Here is a 20,340-nt window from a genome sequence, read left to right on the forward strand (position 1 = left end):
CATGAATTTTCATGCATCGGGCCTCTAGTAGATAATAAAAATAACCTGGTTAACTGAGGATCCTGGATTTTGGAATTGGACCATCTGAGTTTAAATCCAAACTATATCACCCATACATGTGTGACTTTGGACAAGTTACTTAACCTTTCCAAATCCTGGGCTCCTCATTGTAAAGCAGAAAATTAATCATCCCTAAACCACAGGGTTGTTGTGAGAATTCAATGTGCTGACATATGAAAAGAAATCTAGTACAATGTCTGGAACATAATGTTGCAGAAACCGGAGAAAAACCAAGCAACGCTTAGAGAGATGGAGTTCCACTTTATTATACACCGGTGTACTCAGAAAAAAAATGTCTTTCAAATTCTGAGCTAAGTAACAAGCAGAGGTTTTCTTTTTATTAAAGAGCCAGCCCTATGTGTGCTTAGTGGTTATCTCGCTGGAAGTTTGTGGCCTTGAAAACAACACAGTTCTATTCCGTTAAAAAATACATCTGGCAGAGCATGGGAGTATCTAGTCTCTGACCTACAAGGTCATACAGCTAAGTTTATCTTCCTTATTATTCAAGCAGGCTAGAAAGCAAAGTTATTTTTCAGAATAAGGGACTGTCTAAAAATGGCAGTTGACTTTACAGAATAAGATACTACCTAAATAGCAGAGAATTTCAAACAGTAGTTTTACAAAATAGGCTAGCCTTCTCAATAGTACATTCCCAATAAATTTAAGTGTTCTCTCTACAACTCCTGTAGATCTCAACTAAAATTTTTATTTTAATTAGTCTCTTGACTCCCAAATTAGCATTCTGGTTTCCTGCTGAGCACTCTGACTTTTGCCTCTGAATTCCCTGGCCTCAAGGACTTTGCACCTAGGATCCCTTTTTCTCTTTTTCCGAACCCCTTATGCACACACTCTTTGTGTGATTTAGTTCACTTATCCTTCCAGGCTCGGCATAAGCACCACTTCCTCTAGAACACCCTCCCTGACCCTCTTTCACCCTATCTTGATTAGCCAACTAACTCGCTGTCCTTCTCTCGTGCACTCTAACTCGCTGTCCTTCCCCATAAGGGTGCCTCTCCCACCATATGATAACTGTGTGTGTGCCCATCTGCACTCCAGCAGGCTACACAGCTGCATGAGGGACTTGTTTACCTTTTTTTAAAAAAATGTTTTTATTGATTTCAGAGAGGAAGGGAGAGGGGGAGAGAGAGAAACATCAATGATGAGAGAGAATCATTGATTGGCTGCCTCCTGCATGCCCCCTATTGGGGACCGAGCCCGCAGCCCAGGTACATGCCCTTGACCAGAATTGAACCCGGGACCCTTCAGTTTGCAGGCCGACGCTCTATCCACTGAGTCAAACAAGCTAGGGCAATTGCTCACCTTTTTATGTCCAGTACCTAGAAGAAAGCCTGGCCCATGATTGGTTTCAGTATTTTTGAATGAAAGAAGGAATAAATTTATCAACTTCCCCCTAACTTTAGGTGAAGAATGTATTTAGTGCCTATATTCTAGTCTTATTGGGCTCCCTGTTATAATTTTTTACAGATGCCTTGTCTTTTCAGTCTTTGCCATTTGCGGTATTTGAAGTACTTCTTCATATATATATATATATATATATATATATATATATATACACACACATATATATATATTTTTTTTTCCATTGCTTTCTGAGAGAGGAAGGGAGAGAGAGATAGAAACATCAACGATGAGCCCTAACCGGTGTGGCTCAGCGGATAGAGCGTCGGCCTGCGGACTGAAAGGTCCCAGGTTCGATTCCGGTCAAGGGCATGTACCTTGGTTGCGGGCACATTCCCAGTAGGAGGTGTGCAGGAGGCAGCTGATCGATGTTTCTCTCTCATCGATGTTTCTAACTCTCTATCCCTCTCTCTTCCTCTCTGTAAAAAATCAATAAAATATTTAAAAAAAAAAAAAGAAAAAAAGAAACATCAACGATGAGAGAGAATAATTGATCGGCTGCCTCCTGCACACCCCCTACTAGAGATCGAGCCTGAAACCTGGGCATTTGGCCTGACTGGGAATCCAACTGTGACCTACTGGTTCATGGGTGAACACTCAACCACTGAGCCACACCGGCCAGGCTGAAGTACTTATTTACCCCTTTTGCTCCTTTCCCCCTTTTTGCCCAAGTGTATCCTCTGTTGTTTGCAACTTTCGATTTAAAATTATTCATGTTTGGTTGCTTTCTTTTTACAGTATGAAGCTCTGAACTTCTTTGAGTATGAAACCCACTAAGGGCTTTAGGGGTGGAGTCAAGTGACCTACTCTGAGCCCCAGATCCACCCTCCTTACCCCTGTAAAATGGGAGCATTAGCAGTCCTTCCTTATTAACTTGTGGTGAGGATTAGAGGAGAGCTTCCATGTGAAACTCAGCCCCAGGGCCTGTCGCTTGGCATATGTTAATAAACGTGTGCTATTAGTGGTTTTGCTTTTATTCTCTCAGTAAGATGAAGATCTTTCACTCATTTGAATCCTACACACACACACACACACGCACCCTTTATGTTTGCTTTTTTTTTTTTTTTTTTTTAGTGCCATTTGTTAAATAGTTCCCCTGGTAATACTCCCCTGTTTAAAATATTTTTAGGGATTGGCAATTTTTATCCATCATTAAAATAACTCTTCATCTTTCCAGTTCTGTGCTTCTTAATTTGTACTAGGAACCAAATATTGGAAATAAATTGTATTATCACTGAACTGCAATTACTTCTTTACATTTCTGCCTCCCAGTTGTTGATCAACACCTGTACTCTATCCATCTTTGTTTCTTCAGCCCTAAGAACATACCTGGAACACGGGGCACTTAACAACTGCCTGTGAAATTAAAATGTGGGAAACTGCCTGGTGTAAATATGTTTTCCCATGGCCAGGAAAGGCGCCATGTTGGGAACACACAGAGGCTTTGCTTTGCTGTCTGGCTGGGTTAAACGACATAGTCAACAAGGCTGTGATGAACATAACCTTGCTTTTAAAATATTTATTCATTTCTTCTTATCCCTATGGACTTCCAAGTAATGTAGACGATAGGGCTGTTAAAAATGGAATAAGATGTGAAAGAATTTGAGGGAGGTGAGAGGTGGGTGTGGTTATAAAATGGCAACAAGAGGGAATTTTTGTATTTGAACTATTTAGGATCTTTACTGTGGTGGTGGACACAGACTTACAGAGGTGATAAAAGTGTATAGAACTTAATACACACACACACACACACACACACGCACGCACACACACACGCACGTACACGTGAAGTAAAGCTAGGGAAATCTGAATAAAATTGAGGAACTGAATCAATGCCCCCCCCCCTGGTATGGTATTATATTACAGTTTTGCAAAATATTACCATTGGAGGAAACTGCACAAAGTGTACAAGGAATCTCTTTGTATTATTTCTTATAATTACAGATGAATCTACAAGTGTTTCAAAAATTTTAATTTAAAAATGAAAGTTAAAAAAAAGGAAACCAAAGCCATAAAGAAAAATGGGTGAAGTAAATTTGCTATGACTAATGTTAATATCTGCTGATTTTGTATTAAATTTGGCTTTGAGCTTTCTGATTGAGCGAAAAAGTCAAGGCAAAATGCTTTTATTTATTCATTCAACAAATAACCATCTCTTAAATAACTATCATTATCTAATAAAATATAATTTATTTGCGAAAAATTACACCTTTCTTGATATTAATTTGCAAAATAATTTGCCACATAGTATGACCTGTATGTAGATTGTATGGAATTCGAAATACTATAATAGAGATATAATAATTCTTATTGGACTATAACATTGTTTTAGAGTAACATCCTTTAAGGTCCTGCAGTGACTTTGTTCAGACTGAGGCAACTGAATATCACTTTACTTGCTACTGTGGAATGGCTTTCTCTGTTGACATGGACTAATTTCACCCTCTTCTGAATTGACCCCAGCTGCTAGCTACTGAATACGGTAAGTGCTGGCCTACTTACACATGTGTGATGAGCATTTTCTCCTTTTTTCTGCTGCTGAATCTGAGCTGGAGAAGTCAGCCAGTGTCTGAGCCAGAACTTTCCCATTGCCCTTGTGCCTCTTAACCAAGAAGGAAAGCGAGGCTGGCTTTAGAGACTCCCAATATTTGTGCTTCCAACGAATCACTTCCTAGTCACTGCAGCATCAGGTTGCATGGTGTCCCTTTCAAGGAACTCGATGTCAAAAATATAAGATCGGAGCTTTCTTGGTTTCTTTTTGTGGGCAAAACATTAAACACACAGTATCCTCTTCTCTCATTGAATTCCAAGCCCAAGTCCAGCTCCACAGGTGGACACCCTGTGGAGGCTTGGAGCTGTCCCCTACCTTGGAATTGGCCTGTTAAGGTTCAGAAGCTTCAGACCTTTGTTTGCCCTGCCCCCGGCTTCTCTGGTACAGACAGTGATCGTTGTTAGGAAATGTCAGTGGACAGTGGAGTACCCTGGATCACAGCTGGAGCTCTGAGGCCAGGCAAACCTGGCTCTGAACTGGACTCTGCCACTAAGGGTTTTAGGGGTGGAGTTAAGTGACCTACTCTGAGCCCCAGATCCACCCTCCTTACCCCTGTAAAATGGGAGCATTAGCAGTCCTTCCTCATAAATTTGTAGTGAGGATTAAATGAGAGCTTCCATGTGAAACAGCCCCAAGGTCTGTTGCTTAGTATCTATATATATGTATAAGGTTAATATGCTAAGTGTCCGACCAGCCGACCAGTCACTATGATGCGCACTGACCACCAGGGGGCAGACACTCAACGCAGGAGCTGTGGAGCTGCAGTGACTTGGCAGCAGCAGTTCTCGAGTGATGCATCCCGAAACCAGAGAGGAGGGAGCCCGATTCCTCATGGGGCCTTGTGATTCCACCTTTGGCCATGGGTTATGTTGTTGCTGGGGCACTGTCAGCCCGATTCTGGTTTACTGCACACTTGCGTTTGCATTCCACACCCTGTACAACAGCAACTTTGCAGAGTGCCCTCTCACACTCCGGGACCCCTTGGGGGATGTGGGAGAGCCGGTGTTGGCCCAATCCCCGCAGGCCAGGCTGAGGGATCCTGCTCACTCCACATATGCCCTTCCAGCCACAGCACCACCCCAGGTGCAGATGCCGGGGAGGGACACGGGAGGTTGGCTCCAGGGTATGTCCAGTCCATTTCTCCCAGTCCCGCCCCGCCGGCCACCTTCTAATTAATTTCCTTTCAGTGTGCACAGATCTGTGCACCGGGCCACTGGTATGTTAATAAACGTGTGCTATTAGTGGTATTCCTTTTCTTCTTTTCAGTGTGGACTGTTTATCTCTCCTCTTCGATTTATGTGAGTTACAATTTCATTCCCTGTTAGCTCACAGGTGCAAAAGGAAGAATAAGGAGGACTTAATTCTCAATCTCTTGATGGTTTGTCTTTAACTGAGGTTAGAAAAGGGAAGTAAGAATCCTCCTCCACAACTCTGCTAAAACTCTATAAAGAAGGGTGTTCTAAGAGGGAAGACTTTGACACTTGACGTTTCCCCCTTTTCTTTTCACAAGTTTGACTCTTTGACTTGTGTCTTCGCAATACAAACATCTCTTAAAAAACTTGTCACGTGCCAGAATTCTCTTCAAGTTTAACATCAGATGTCAATTTTGCTGAATTACCTTTAAGTCAGTGTCTCTAACCTTCAAGTCTTGTAAAAACCATCATTACTCAGAATATTAGACTAAATTAAAGGAAAAATAAGAATATCATCATAGCACAGCTCTGTCTTTATTTAATAGCACAAGGGCAAGTCTGTGCGAAGGACACTGAGGCTGAGTAAGAAATGGTCTTCGCTGCACTGCTGAGATCAGCAGGTCTATGAGAAGACTCATCTATCCAGACCTCCAGTTAGCCAGTTTCAGAAGCATTTCTATGAGGCCACTGCACAGCCACGTCTTTTAAAACCAACTTCACATGGGTTTTTAGCCTAGGACTTGCTGTATGCTGTACCCATTGTTATAAAAGACAGAAGAATACTGCTTTGGCCAGGTAGCTCAGTCGGCTATAGCATCATCCCAATGCACCAAGGTGTGGGTTCAATCCCTGGTCAGGGCACATACAAGAATCAACCAATGAATGCATAAATAAATGGATCTCTTTCTCTCTCTTTCTCTTTCTCAATCAATAAATAAAAAGAAAATAACATTTTTAAAGAAAGAATACCTTTCTGGTCCTGAAACTTCTAGACTCGCTATAACACAGATACTATCCTGCACATTAAAAGAGAGAGAGAGAGAAGTGATAAATGATTGTTAGGTTAGCTAAGGGTGGAGAGATGTTCATATTCTAGCAAGTACACTGATTCAATCTTAGTGTTTTTATTCCTTTGTGGGCTATAAAACTTTGCCATGTGTTTATTCTCACACATATTCCCCACAATAATAGACGGCTCTTTTCCTTTGTCTGCTTACTTTTTTCCTAACACAAAAGCACTCCTCTGAAATTCCAAATCTTAAATAGTGAGATTCTAAGGTTTGCAGATTCAGGCTGCCTCTTGCTGAGAAAAAAATGTCAGTGCTCTTTCAGCAGCTTTTTGGGCTTTCAGATGAGTACTTTTTATGTATATTTTTATTGATTTCAGAGAGGAAAGGGAGGGGGAGAGAGAGATAGAAACATCAATGATGAGAGAGAATCATTGGTCGGCTGCCTTCTGCACACCCCCTACTGGGGATCGAGCCAACAACCGGGGCATGTGGCCTTGACCAGAATCGAACCTGGGACCCTTCAGTCTTCATGCTGATGCTCTGTCCACTGAGCCAAACCAGCTAGGGCTCAGATGAGTACTTTTAAAAATTTCCTTCTAGATATGTTAGGGGTGGTTTGTAAAATTGCAGCTATTTGCAGAAATATACTGCTGTGCTGTAAATGTTTAATGAGATCATTATTTTAAAGCCAGATTCTGGTCCTTGTTTGTTAATGCACGCTCAGCAGAGGGAACTTTTTTGGTGACTTTATACTAATGAGGCACTATTGTAAAATCATCAGTCTCTCCCTTCTATGATGCTTTATTGAGAATGTTCCTTTTAATTGATGTATAAGACATTTTTGCAATAGCAGCCCATCTGTGTAGTTATTCTATTTACTGTAGCTTTCTGTCAAGATGGTCAATCATGACCTTCAAAGAAAATGGTTGAACATGTCTAACTTATTCATGGTGGGAGGAATGGGCAGAAAATGGGAACAAGGAGTCTGTATAATGCAGAAGAAATCAAGTGAAACAGGGCTAACTCTGCTACCAACCCTCACTCAGTGATTCCTCAGTAGGAATGCTTTTGGCTGCAAGTTATAGACACCCCACCTATCATCAGTGTGAACCATAAGGACATTGACTGTTCACGTAAAAGTTTAGAGGTAGTAATACCAGAGACATAGTGGCCAACAGATCACAACATTAGGGCACTGGACTTGTCACCGTTATCATGGCCTCCTCCTCATAATCCCAGGATGGCTGCAAGAGTTCCAAGCATTATGTTGTCCTAGAAAGCTGAGGACAGCCAAGATGACAAAAGAGTTTTTGCTTTTCATCAGGAAAAACATCTTTCTCTGGAGTCCTATAGCAGACTTCCCTTTATAGCTCTTTGGCTCAAACCTGGGCCCAGAGCACTCCTGTGTGCAAGGCATTCTGGAAAAACTATGTGTTTATCTCTGAGACTGTATGGATGGATGGATGGATGGATGGATGGATGGATGGATGGATAGATAGATAGATAGATAGATAGATAGATAGATAGATATAAATGATCATATAGCTTTATGTGTATGGTTTTATAAACTCCATAGTAGGAGGAAGACATGGGAGAAAAGAGTTTGGAATGACAGTAGATCAACCACAATGGACCAACCACATTTTAAGGTATTCATTTCATACTGACCTCTTCGCAATAACCTCATCTTCTAGCTTGCTTCATATTTCCCTGTTAGGCCTTGTCAGTCTCCTTAGAGAAAATGTGGCCATTACTTATTTTCCTGGAAGGGACAGAACATTCCTTTACAAAAACAAAATAAAACAAAATATTGCTGTTAGGTTGTTAGCTCTTCCACCCCAGCCATCTGTCTCCCCCTCTATGCAAGATTGCCAGTTAATGTCCCAGTACCAAGTCAAACTTGGCATGATGGCAAAACTAAGCCCCAACACCCACCGGTATTGAGTTCATCAGCAGAAACAAAGGGAATAATGATGATGATAGTAGACCAAAGGAGGTTGTGGAAGACTCTAATTTCAGTGGTTAGCAGTTTTGTTTTATTTAAAAGGCAATTAATGGAACTTGTGGTTTAGACAAGATGGCACAGACGTGTTTCTCCCCATTCACTTCCACTAAGCTCAAGTCCAAGAGACAAGCAAAGGAAAATGTTGAAAGATGTTAAGGATATGAACCAGTTTGAGACCCCAGAATGGAGTAACAATACAGAGGGAGGACGTCTTACATCCCTCACTCAGTAGAAGGTTGCTCAGACCTGGTGTTTTTTGACCCTTAGCCGCAGTAGGAAGCTCAGGTAGGTCTGTTCTCCCCAGATCCAATGGGAGTCTCTCTGATAACACCAGGCTAGCCTGGCAGACCTGGAAAACAGGGTCAATCAGGAACCCTGCCAGTAATGAGCATCCAGGGGAAATGCTCTCTTTCCCTGCCAGGCCTGAGATCTCCTTTTTCTGCTTCGGGAGACTGAGGCAGATAGGCAGGCAGAATCGGGAAGACTTGGACTCATCTAGAGCAAATGGCCCTGTGGGCTTGAGACTTTCCTCCCTGCCAGGAGACAGCAGGGCAACTGGGAGGCACCAGGAGGGGTCGCACTGTACTGGCCCTCTACTGGGAGACACTCAGCAGCCCCGTCTGGTGAAACCTCCTCTGTTTCCTTAGGCAGCACCAGCAGGGACCAGGGGGAGCCCCAGTGGTACCTGATAAAGCAGCCCAAAACACCCTGCAAGGGGTCTGAAAATTAAACTGCCTTTGGAACTATAGTTAACAAAGCTTGACCAAGACCCACATGTTAAACCTAAACAAAGTGCCTGCCTACTAAAAGAAATGATTTAAGTAGGAAACAAAGTCTCCTGACATAACAGACCAAACATCTAGGATGCAATAGAATATCATCTATCATACCAGGAACTAAGAAAATTACAATATGAATGAGAAAAGACAGGCAGGTGTTGCCAACACCAAGATGAATCAGGTGTTGGAGTTGTGTGAAAAGAATTTTAGAGTTGCCATCATGAAAATGCTTCAGTCAATTGCAAATTCTCTTGAAACAAATGAAAAAATAGAAAATCTAGCAAAGAAATACAAATTATAAAAATACCAAATGGAAATGGTAGAACTAAAATTTCAGTAACAAAAATTTTTAAATTGCTAGATAGCTCAGTACTAGAGTGGAGATGAAAGAGGATAGAAAGGGTGAACTTGAGGAACATAACAAAGAAAGAAAACACACTGAAAAAATATGAACAGAGCCTCAGGAATGTTTTGAGAAAGAACAAAAGATCCATGATTTGTATCATCAGAGTCCCAGAGAGAGGAGAGGGAGTGGTGTTGAAAGAATACTTGAGGAAGTAATGGCTGAAAACTAACCATTCTTGACAAAAAGCCTAGAGATTCAAGAAGCTGAGCAACCTCTAAACAGGACAGCACCTCCCCCAAAATCTATGTCAAGACACATCACAATTAAATTTTTGAAAGCTAAAGACAACGTCTTGAAGGCAACCAGAGAGAAATGACATGTTATCTATACAGAAATAGCAATTCAAATGACTGCAAATTTCTCATCTTTTAAAACTGTGGAGGCCACGAGCAAGTGACACAATATTTTAAAATGCTTATTGAGAAGAACTGCCGACTGTAAATTCTGTATCCAGGGACACTATCCTTCCAGTAATAAAGGAGAAACAAAGACATTCTCAGGTGGAGGAAAACTAAAAGAATGTGTCACTCGTAGACCTCTCCTTAAACACTGGCTGGAGGAAGTTCTTCAAAGGAAAAGGAAATGATAAAAGAAGAAAACTTGGAGCTTTTGGAAGGAAGAAAGAACAACAGGAGGAGCAGTAATATGGGTACAAAATAGACTACTCATGACTTTTATAAATCAAATTTATCACTGTAACAAACCCTAAAATACAAATTCTGAACACAGTGATGCTAAAAACAATATTTAAAGGTGAGGGAGGTAAATGGAAGCGAGGTTTCCACACTTCATCATGGTTACAAGTCACTGTATATTGTAATACTCAGAGCAACCACTCAGGACATTATATGAAGAGATAAACTAAAAAAACCCAACACGATAAATAAAGCAAAACGGAACCTTAAAAATATCAAGTAAGTAGCTCATAGGAAAGCAAAAGAAAGAAACAAATAATAAGAACGAGAGATGAGAATGAATGGGAGACAAACAATATGAAGATTTAAGTGCTAACATATCAGTAATTATCCTAAGTATGGATGATCCAAGTGCACCAAGCAAAAGATTAGTAGCGTGCATAAAAAACGACTCAACCACACACTGCAAGAAATTCACTTCCATTTCAATGACATCGTTTTAAAGCAAAATCTTTTTTATATCTTTTTCATATAAACGTTAAATGAAAAAGACAGAAGTGGCTGTATTAATTTCTGATAAACCAACTCTTCCCAACTCCATGCTTTTTTGCTATACACATAAAATGTTTTACAAATGCTTGAGAAAAATATGCAAATTCTGGGTAGCAAATAAGAAACATAAAATTAGAGCCACCCATGGTCAGAGGGCAGGGATGTATGCACAGCAAGCCGGAAGAACCAAATCCCTCGTAAGAAAAAACCCACAAATACAGTCCTGCCTGGGCTTGGTGGAAATGTGGGAGCTGCAGAAACCGATCCAAGTAATGTGCTTGGGAAGTCCAGCAGGGGAGACTCTGAGAGATGTGGTAGGAAGGAAGGACCAGGAAATGGACAGCAATAAACTCAGGTTGCCAAGAAGTTCCAGAGGGCAATGTTGGCCTGAGGCAAGGAGTGGTGCAGTCAGGAGAGGCGGAGACAGAGCGCGAGGCTGGCCTGGAGGTGAGCAGAGAAGCAGTCCAGACTGCCGTGTAAAGTTGCCAGGGTGTGCCCTTTGTGAGGGTGCCTGGCCAAGATAGCAAGTGAAGCTGATGCCAGCTCACACTGTTCACCAAGCCTCATGCTGAGATGCAGCATCGCAGCCATCTGGAGGTGGAATCTTATTCTAATTTTTTCTTCCATATTCTTTTTAAAAAAATAATATATAATTCACATACTGCACCCTTTTAAAGTGTACAATTCAGTAGTTTTTAGCTTATTCACTAAGTTATTCGCCACTATCTAATTTCAAGATATTTTCATCTCCAAAAGAAACCCCTCCCTCCCTCCCCCCCTCCCTCCCTCATGCCCTCCCTCCCTCCCTCTTTCCTTCCTTCCTTCCTTCCTTCCCAGGAGTGAAATTGTTGGGTCATATTGTGACTCTGTATTTAACTTTTTGAGGAACTACCAAAATGTTTTCCAAAGAGGCCATGCCACTTTACATTCCCACCAACAGTGTATGAGGGTTCCAGTTACTTTGTATCTTCACCAATACTTGTTATTTTCCATCTTTTAAATTATATACATTATAGTGGGTGTGACGTAGCTGTAATTTGATTTGCATATACTTAATGATGGTTAGCATATTTTCATGTGATGATTGGTTATTTATCTTCATTAGAAAATGTCTATTCAAATCCATTGCCCATTTTTAAATTTGGTTGTCTTTTATCTTATTTGAAAGTCCTTTATATATTCTGGATACATATCCTTTGTCAGATACATGACTTATAAATGTTCCCTCCCATTCTATAGGTCGTTCTTTTACTTTCTTAATAGTTTCCTTTGATGCAGGAAAATTTTTGAAGTGATAAACTTGATGAAGCCTAATTTATCTATTTCTTCTTTTGTTCCTTATGCTTTTGGCGTCATATATAAGAAACCTCTTCTAATACAAGGTTATGAAGATTTATGCCTATGTTTTCTTCTAAAAGATTTCTAGTTTTGTCTCTCATATTTAGTTTTTGATCAGTTTTGAGTTAATTTTTATATATGCTGTAAGTAGGGATCCAACTTTGCTCTTTTGTATATCCTGTTGTCCCAACACCATTGTTGAAAATACTATTTTCCCCCCTATTGGCATTCTTGTCAATAATCAATTGACTATGTAGAGATTTATTTCTGGACTTTCAATTCTATTCCATTGATCTGTATGTCTAGCCTTATGCCAGTACCACACTGTCTTAATTACTATAGCTTGTTTTGAAATCAGGAAGTGAGAGGCCTATACATAGTTCTTTTTCAAGATTGTCTTGTTGCCCTGGCTGGTGTGGCTCAGTTGGTATTGTCCCATACACCAAAAAGTCATAGGTTCGATTCTTGAACAATGTTTCACTCTCACATTGATGTTTCTCTCTCTCTCTCTCCACTCCTTTCTCTCTAAAATCAAATTTTTAAAAAGCATGTCCTTGGGTGAGAATTTTAAAAAATTATTGTGTTTTCTATTATGGATCCCTTGCATTTCTATATGAATTTTAGGACCAAGTTGTCAATGTCTGGGGGACAGGAAACCTACCTGGTATTAAAATTAGTAGGGGGATAGATTATATGAAAAATATGACTAACTAATATGACTTAATTGACACTTATAGAACACCTCCCCTTAAAACTTCAAAATATGCATTCAAGTCCACTTGCATATGTGTCAAAATAACTTAAATTCCAGGCTTTAAAACAAGTCTCAACAAATTTCAATGGATTAAAGTTGTACAGAGTTGCCGAAACCGGTTTGGCTCAGTGGATAGAGCGTCGGCCTGCGGACTGGGGGGTCCCGGGTTCGATTCCGGTCAGGGGCATGTACTTTGGTTGTGGGCACATCCCCAGTGGGGGGTGTGCAGGAGGCAGCTGATCGATGTTTCTCTCTCATCGATGTTTCTAGCTCTCTATCCCTCTCCCTTCCTCTCTGTAAAAAATCAATAAAATATATTAAAAAAAAAAAAAGTTGTACAGAGTTTGCTCTCTGACTACAGAAGAATTAAACTGAAAATAAACAATAAGAATACGTAGAACAAATCTTCAAAAATTATAATTCTATATAATCAGTAGATCAAAGAAAAAAATCACAATGACTATAGGAAAATATTTTGATCTGAACAATAACATTAACGTAATATATCAAAACAGCAGATGCAGCTAAGACCATGCTTAGAGAGAGAGAATTTTTGACTTTTAAATAAATCTGTCTTTTATTTATGCCTGCTTTTAAGATTTTCTCCTTGTCTTTGATGTCTTCCAGTTTCACTATGTGGGGGTCAGGGTACTGATACCTTTTGGTCTTGCTCAGGTGTAGAATTTATGTCTTTTACCAATTCTGGAAAACTCTTGGCCAAAGTTGGATAAATTATTCAACTTCTTGTTCCTCCTCTCCTTGAAACCCTGCAATGTCTCCCTCATTTATTGACTGTTTTACTACATGGATCTGTCATAATCTGGCCCCTGCACATGTCTGTAATTAAATTTCCATATCTGTGTGCTAGAAAAGTTTCATCATTCAAACTGGTGATCCTATTTCTTAATCCTAACTCAGCTTACCCACTCAGAAGCCTTTCCTGAACCTCCTCTTCCCTCTAACCACTCTCTGTTTTATGTATCCACTCCTTCCTGCTCATACCTCTATCAGTTGATTGCATTTATCTAGTTCTGTGTAAATCTCCCCCCACGAGACTCAAGTTCCCAGTGGACAGTTCTCTTTGTAGAACTTAGGATGGGCTCTATAAATGTTTGTATTTTGAATAAATGCATGAATAAATGAATCAATAAAATGAAGGCAGACACTATCTACCGCATAGTGATCATGTAACAACTAAATATACCAAATGAAAGAGCACATGGCAAATAACAAGTGCTAATTTGCTGTTTGAATTGAAGACAATTCATGCATTGTTTTAGAACAGTGAGTTATCTACCAAAGTGGTTGTTTCTTTAAATTTCCTTATTCCATATGGCATCGATGTGGAATCGGGCCTAAACGGGCAGTCAGACATCCCTCTCACAATCCAGGACTGCTGGCTCCCAACTGCTCGCCTGCCTGCCTTCCTGATTGCCCCTAACCGCTTATGCCTGCCAGCCTGATCACCCCCTAACCACTCCCCTGCCAGCCTGATTGATGCCTAACTGCTCCCCTGCCAGCCTGTTTGCCCCTAACTGCCCTCCCCTGCAGGCCTGGTCACCCCTAACTGCCCTCCCCTGCAGGCCTGGTCACCCCTAACTGCTCTCCCCTGCAGGCCTAGGTTCCCCCCAATTGCTCTCCCCTGCAGGCCCAGTCACCCCCAACTTCCCTCCTCTGCCGGCCTGGTCATCCCTAACTGCCCTCCCCTGCAGGCTTGATCGCCCCCAACTGCCCTCCCTTGCAGGCCTGGTCCCTCCCAACTGCCCTCCCCTGCTGACCTGATCGCCCACATATGCCCTCCCTTGCAGACCTGGTCCCTCCCAACTACCTTCCCCTGCTGACCATCTTGTGGTGGCCATCTTGTGTCCACATGGGGACAGGATCTTTGACCACATGGGGGCAGCCATCTTATGTGTTGGAGTGATGGTCAATCTGCATATTACTCTTTTATTAGATAAGATAGAGGCCTGGTACATGGGTGGGGGCCAACTGGTTTGCCCTGAAGGGTGTCCTGGATCAGGGTAGGGGTTCCCTTGGGGCATGGGACAGCCTGGGCGAGGGGCCTGTGGTGGTTTGCAGGCTGGCCACGCCCCCTGGCGACCCAAGCTGAGGCCCTGGTATCTGGGATTTATTTATCTTCTATAATTGAAACTTTGTAGCCTGGAGTGGAGGCCTGGGCCGGCAAGGGCAGGCAGAAAGCTTGGCTTCCTCCATTGCCGGGGAAACCCAAGCCTCCCTCCTGCTCTCTGTGGCTGCAGCCATCTTGGTTGGGTTTATTTGCATACTTGCTCCTGATTGGCTGGTGGGCGTGGCTTGTGGGTGTAGTGGAGGTAGGGTCAATTTGCATATTCCTCTTTTTATTAGATAGGACTAGAAGCCTGGTGCATGAATTCGTGCATGGGTGGGGTCCCTAGGCCTGGACAGCAATCGGGGCCGATTAAGTCTGGGCTGATCAGGGCCTGCTGCGTGGGTAGAGGGATCACAGGAGGTTGGCCAGCCGGGGGGAGGGACTGCAGGAGGTTGGCCTCCGGCCCCATGGAGGGAGCTGGCCCTCGGCCCCCCTGGGAATGGGGCCGTGTCCGCTGCCACCCAACCCCGGTTCCCTGTCCCACCCCGGGGCCTGAAGGGCCCAGTGGGGTTGGGAGAGGAGGCGATGGTCGCCAGGTCAGGTGCAGAAGGAACGGACGCCAGACGCCAATTCCGCCATAGGCGCCCTGCCACCATGAGGTTCCCTACCTTCCCCCCTCCTCCTTCCCTCGCCACTGTGCCACCACTGTGGCAGGCGGGCAGCCCCCAGGGAAGGGAGAGGATGGGAGTGAGACAAACTCTTGTGTTGAGGGCTGACTTTCAATAGATCGCAGCAAGGGAGCTGCTCTGCTACGTACGAAACCTCGACCCAGAAGCAGATTGTCTATGAATGGTTTAGCATCAGGGGCTCATGGTGGCTGGCTGGCTGGGGAAGGGACCGCGGACAGTTGGCCGGCTACGGGAGGTTGGCTGTGGGAGTGCACTGACAACCAGGGGGCAGCTTTTGCATTGAGTGTCTGCTCTCTGGTGGTCAGTACGTGTCATAGCGACTGGTCGATCAGTCGTTCCAATCGTTCAGTCATAATGGTCGCTTAGGCTTTTATAGATATAGTCTAGAGGCCCGGTGCACAAAATTTGCGCACTCAGGAGGGAGGGGGTGTTCCTCAGCCCAGATTGTGAGAGGGTGCAGGCTAGGCCGAGGGACCCCACCGGTGCATGATCAGGGCCGGGGAGGAACACAGGAGGTTGGCCAGCCAGAGAGGGACTGCAGGAGGGCTCCAGGGTGTGTCCAGCCTGTCTCGCTCAGTCCCGATCAGCCAAACCCCAGCAGCAAGCTAATCTACCAGTTGGAGCATCTGCCCCCTGGTGGTCGGTGCACATCATAGCGAGCGGTTGAGCGGCCTTAGCATATCATTAGCATATTACACTTTGATTGGTTGAATGGCCGACCGGATGACCAGACACTTAGCACAGTGGACGGCAAACTGTGGCTCTGTTGACTAATGACTTTGCCAACCACTGGGATAGGGGGTTAAGCACAAGGAACAACAACAGCCTGTAATTATTGGAATCGAGAGTCTAGGTCAGTGGTCGGCAAACTCATTAGTCTACAGAGCGGCAAACCGCGGCTCACGAGCCGCAGTTTGCTGACCACTGACTTAGCATATTAGGCTTTTATTATATAGGATGTCACACCTCCCCCCCCCCCAATAATACACATGAGCATATAAACCTCTTAAACACGGGAACTTTGCTTTATGGATAGAACAGTATCTAGCATACAGAAGTGCTCAGTAGATAATTATTGAATAAATATACTAATGTCGGTGCCACTGATTCTCATCAGTAGAATCTTGATGCTACAGGAAACAGACATGATACAGCCACCCTGGGCATGGTAGCCTTCAACATTCATCTCAATCCTGGATAGGATTACAAAACTTGACTATTTTACTTTTCCTTGGAACAGACTGCCTAGTGCATGATTTCCCCCTGAAAACTAAAGAAATCACTTCCTCTCCTGGCAGGCACCTAAAGCGAGTTCTAAACTGGCTGTGTACAAAGCCCGTCTGTTCACTCCTTGTTTAAAGACAGTGGCATTTCCTGCCTGCTTTTAGCAAGCTTTATTTTGCTTTCTGTTTTCTTTCACTACTTAAGGGTAATTTGCATATCTTTTCTACCCACTTTATCATTTCAATCTTGGCAAGAGATTTCAATTAGTGCTGTGTGGGCACTTGTGCAAAGAATGTACCCACTTAAAATGTCTATAGGAAATAAATTCTTATTATTTCATAGAAACAAACATTTAAAGCTATAACTCATTTGTGTAAGAGAGCGATCCAGAGATGGTAAATTTCACATAACTAAATTTCACGTAACTAACTTTTGCAACACAGGTGAGTCTAACACCCACATCCCCTACCTCCCAGGCATGATCCTCATACTCTTCTGTCTGATTCTCCTTCAATAATTTCATTTATATTTCTCTTAACCATCTAAGCATTAATCTAAAGGCTCTCGTCCCCCATTCTTATTTCACGAGTGTATCTCTGTCTATGGCATCCAACATCTTATCTCCTCAACCTTCAACTATCGAACTGCTGTATTGATTTTTGGGGTGCCATTAGGCTTTTCTCTCCAGACGTACACGACTGAAAAGAATGCGGTCTTTCAGCTAAACTGACGTTCCAAAGTCAACTTTGTGGCCAATGAAAACGCATGGCCCAAGAAGTCTGACGGTGCCCCTCCACTTGAGGAGGAGCTGGCCTCTTCCTCCTCTTCGGTGCTAGTAGCATGCTGCTCTCATTGCTCAGTACTGTCAGATTAGCAACACACACTGGCTCTGGTAACCTGGCGGACAATGAATACTCACCACTAAAGACACCTGGGGCACCTTCTGGACTGAAGGCTGATGACTGGGGCTATCGCTGAACTGGTAGTGCCTCCTAGTGGCCAAGGCTCCAAAGGCTTCCCGCTGAAAAGTGGGTAGGGCAGCAACAACCCACCCGGCAACCCCTTCCCTCTTCAGCCTTCTGAGGCTTGCCCCCACCTGTTTGCAGTCTGTCCAACCCCACGTCATTCAGTGAGAATTCATGAAGTGCCAGTCTTCTCAGTATTTTGCTGACTGAATTCCCAAACATGACTATGACAATGAAAAAAATTGGGAGGCGAGGGATAGGGAATATAAATATTAAAAGTCACTAATGTCTCTAGAGCAGGTCACTTTGAAAAGTGCTTTGTAATAACGCGGCCATTGCTTTCCCTTCCCATCAGCCCAGTGGGAGCCCTGACACCCCTCTCTTGTAGAAGATTTCAGCTGCCCCGAGTGTCAAATCACCCTCCTGAAGTCCTTCTTGTTAAGCTTCCATAACAATCATTTCAGATGTGTTAAAGATATTCAGAGAGGTTTAGCTGGTTCCTCTAGATTCTAGAGTCTAGAACAGTGGTTCTCAACCTTTCTAATGCCGCGACCCTTTAATACAGTTCCTCATGTTGTGGTGACCCCCAACCATAAAATTATTTTCGTTGCTACTTCATAACTGTATTTTGCTACTGTTATGAATCGTAATGTAAATATCTGTGTTTTCCGATGGTCAGGCTCTACAGCAGCGGTTCTCAACCTTAGGTGACCGCTAGCAGGGTCACCTAAGACCATCGGAAAACACTGATATTTACATTGCAATTCATTAACAGTAGCAAAATACAGTTATGAAGTAGCAACGAAAATAATTTTATGGTTGGGGGTCACCACAACATGAGGAACTGTATTAAAGGGTCGTGGCTTTAGAAAGGTTGAGAACCACTGCTAGGAGCTTATATTCTAAAAAGAACATGCATTATCCTAAACATCATTTTTTAAAGTGTATATGCTTCAGAAAATGAAAGATAAATCTGATCTACAAGCATAACCTTGAGATTACTGGTATAGGACACGCAAATGTAGATTTAGGTCTGGGAAGGAATGGAAACTGAAGGAACCCCAAAGGCTTCACTGAGAGAGAGAGAGAGAGAGAGAGAGAGAGAATTCCTAATAATGAATAGGCTGTGTTACAACAAACGAAGGGGGAACTCTTCCTTCTACCTGTTGCTGTGGTCCTCGAGGCATCCTCTGTCTTCGTGCTACATCTTTCTCCTCAACGCTCCCTCCACCAGGGCTTTCTTTCCCAGGATGCCCAAATCCCACTCCTTTTTCTATGTGCTACTTCTAACTTGTCCTCATGAAAAACATGCCTATTTCCTGTCCATTCTCTCAAGGCCTTGGTGGATAATCTGATAAAGGATTTCAGTAGGTCACCACTCACTGTTCTGCTTCTGCCATTGACATCTGCATTGTAACTGGGGCCTCCTAAAACCGTTCACGCACTGGGCTTGGAAACCAACTTTATCAATCAAGTTATACACACCATCCCACCTCCAGTGGCCCCCCAACACTCAATCTCAAAGAAGATGTTATTGAGGCAGAATGCGTTTGCTTCCTTATTTGGATGTCCCCACAACTGGAGTGCTACTGCAGTGACCACCAACTCCGTGGCCAAGAGCGCAAGGGCTTTGATCCGCTGCGGACAGGCACTGCATTCTGCTGTGTATTTATTCATGCAACCCACACACACAGCTGCAGAAGCAGCAGGAAAAATACACAAGCCCTGGGGAACTGAGCAGTGGCATTTCTTTACAGTGGCTGTAGCTTGCCAAAAAGGTTTTGGATGACGCTGGAATATGCCAAAAGGGAGAGAGAAGACAATTGAAGATGGTAGGCAATTAACATAAAGCATGGCCAGAACGTAAACATTTGGGGGACAGAGAGGCCAGTGAGCCATGGTGACAATTAGGGGACATTATGCTGAAAGCCTGACTTTTGTACTGCCATCAACTACATCTTATCCAACAGGTTTCTTGGATTTCTAAGAAATTTCTAGAATATGGCCCCAGTCAGGAACTCCAAGGAACAGCCCTAGTCCTCTACGCTCATCCTTACCCTGGGTCCTTTCCCCCCTTCTCCAAAACCTCCCACGCCTGGTCCACGATTGCGCTCTTTAACCGTCTCTAGGGCAGCACCCCCTGGGTGACCGAGCCTGAGCTCCCACGTTGAGGTGCCCGCCCGCATCCCCGAGCGCACAGGCAGCTCCGGGGCGCGCTGCGCTGATTCGCTGCGGCTGAGACTGCGGCGCCCGCCCCGCCCGCCCCTCGCAGCACAGCGCCGGCTGGTGCAGCCTCAGTCTGTCTGCAGCCGCGCGGCCCCCGCGAGCCCAGCGCTGCAGCCCGGGCCGCTGACGCCGAGTGCCCGCTCCCCGCCCCCAGGACAGCAACGGCGAGCCCCCAGAGCCCGCACGATGCAGGCCACTGCCGATTCCACCAAGATGGACTGTGTGTGGAGCAACTGGAAAAGTCAGGGTATTCTCTTTATTTCAGTAATGCATGCCTGCGGCGCACGGGAACCCGGGACCCGGACTCGGCCATTGTGCATCATTTCACCTGTGGGACCTCTGCATGCTTTATCCCCAAGAGCTTTCTGTTGGGGGGGAGTAAACTTGTTATGTCAAAAATCAAAATGGATAGTGTTTGATGTTTTTTCTTTTCCCCATTTATTTATTTTCCCTCCCACCGCCACCC

At 43.7% G+C, this 20,340-nt stretch overlaps 1 protein-coding gene across 3 annotated transcripts in view; it reads left to right on the top strand.

Annotated features, from left to right (window-relative positions):
• The window catches only part of RTN1 (reticulon 1), a 193,477-nt gene that overhangs the window by 151,750 nt on the left and 21,387 nt on the right, over positions 1-20,340 (top strand). Inside the window, exon 1 of one of the 3 annotated variants that reach the window (XM_080671507.1) lies at positions 19,805-20,121. The exons of the other annotated variants lie outside the window; for them this stretch is intronic. Coding sequence (XP_080527633.1) covers positions 20,061-20,121 — 61 coding nt within the window. The 5' untranslated portion in view covers positions 19,805-20,060. Of the gene's footprint in view, positions 1-19,804; positions 20,122-20,340 lie in introns of those variants that run through there. 3 annotated transcript variants of the gene reach the window in all.

The sequence above is a fragment of the Plecotus auritus genome (assembly GCF_963455305.1).
Source record: "Plecotus auritus genome assembly, chromosome: 1".
In the NCBI taxonomy this organism is placed as follows: Eukaryota; Metazoa; Chordata; class Mammalia; order Chiroptera; family Vespertilionidae; genus Plecotus; species Plecotus auritus.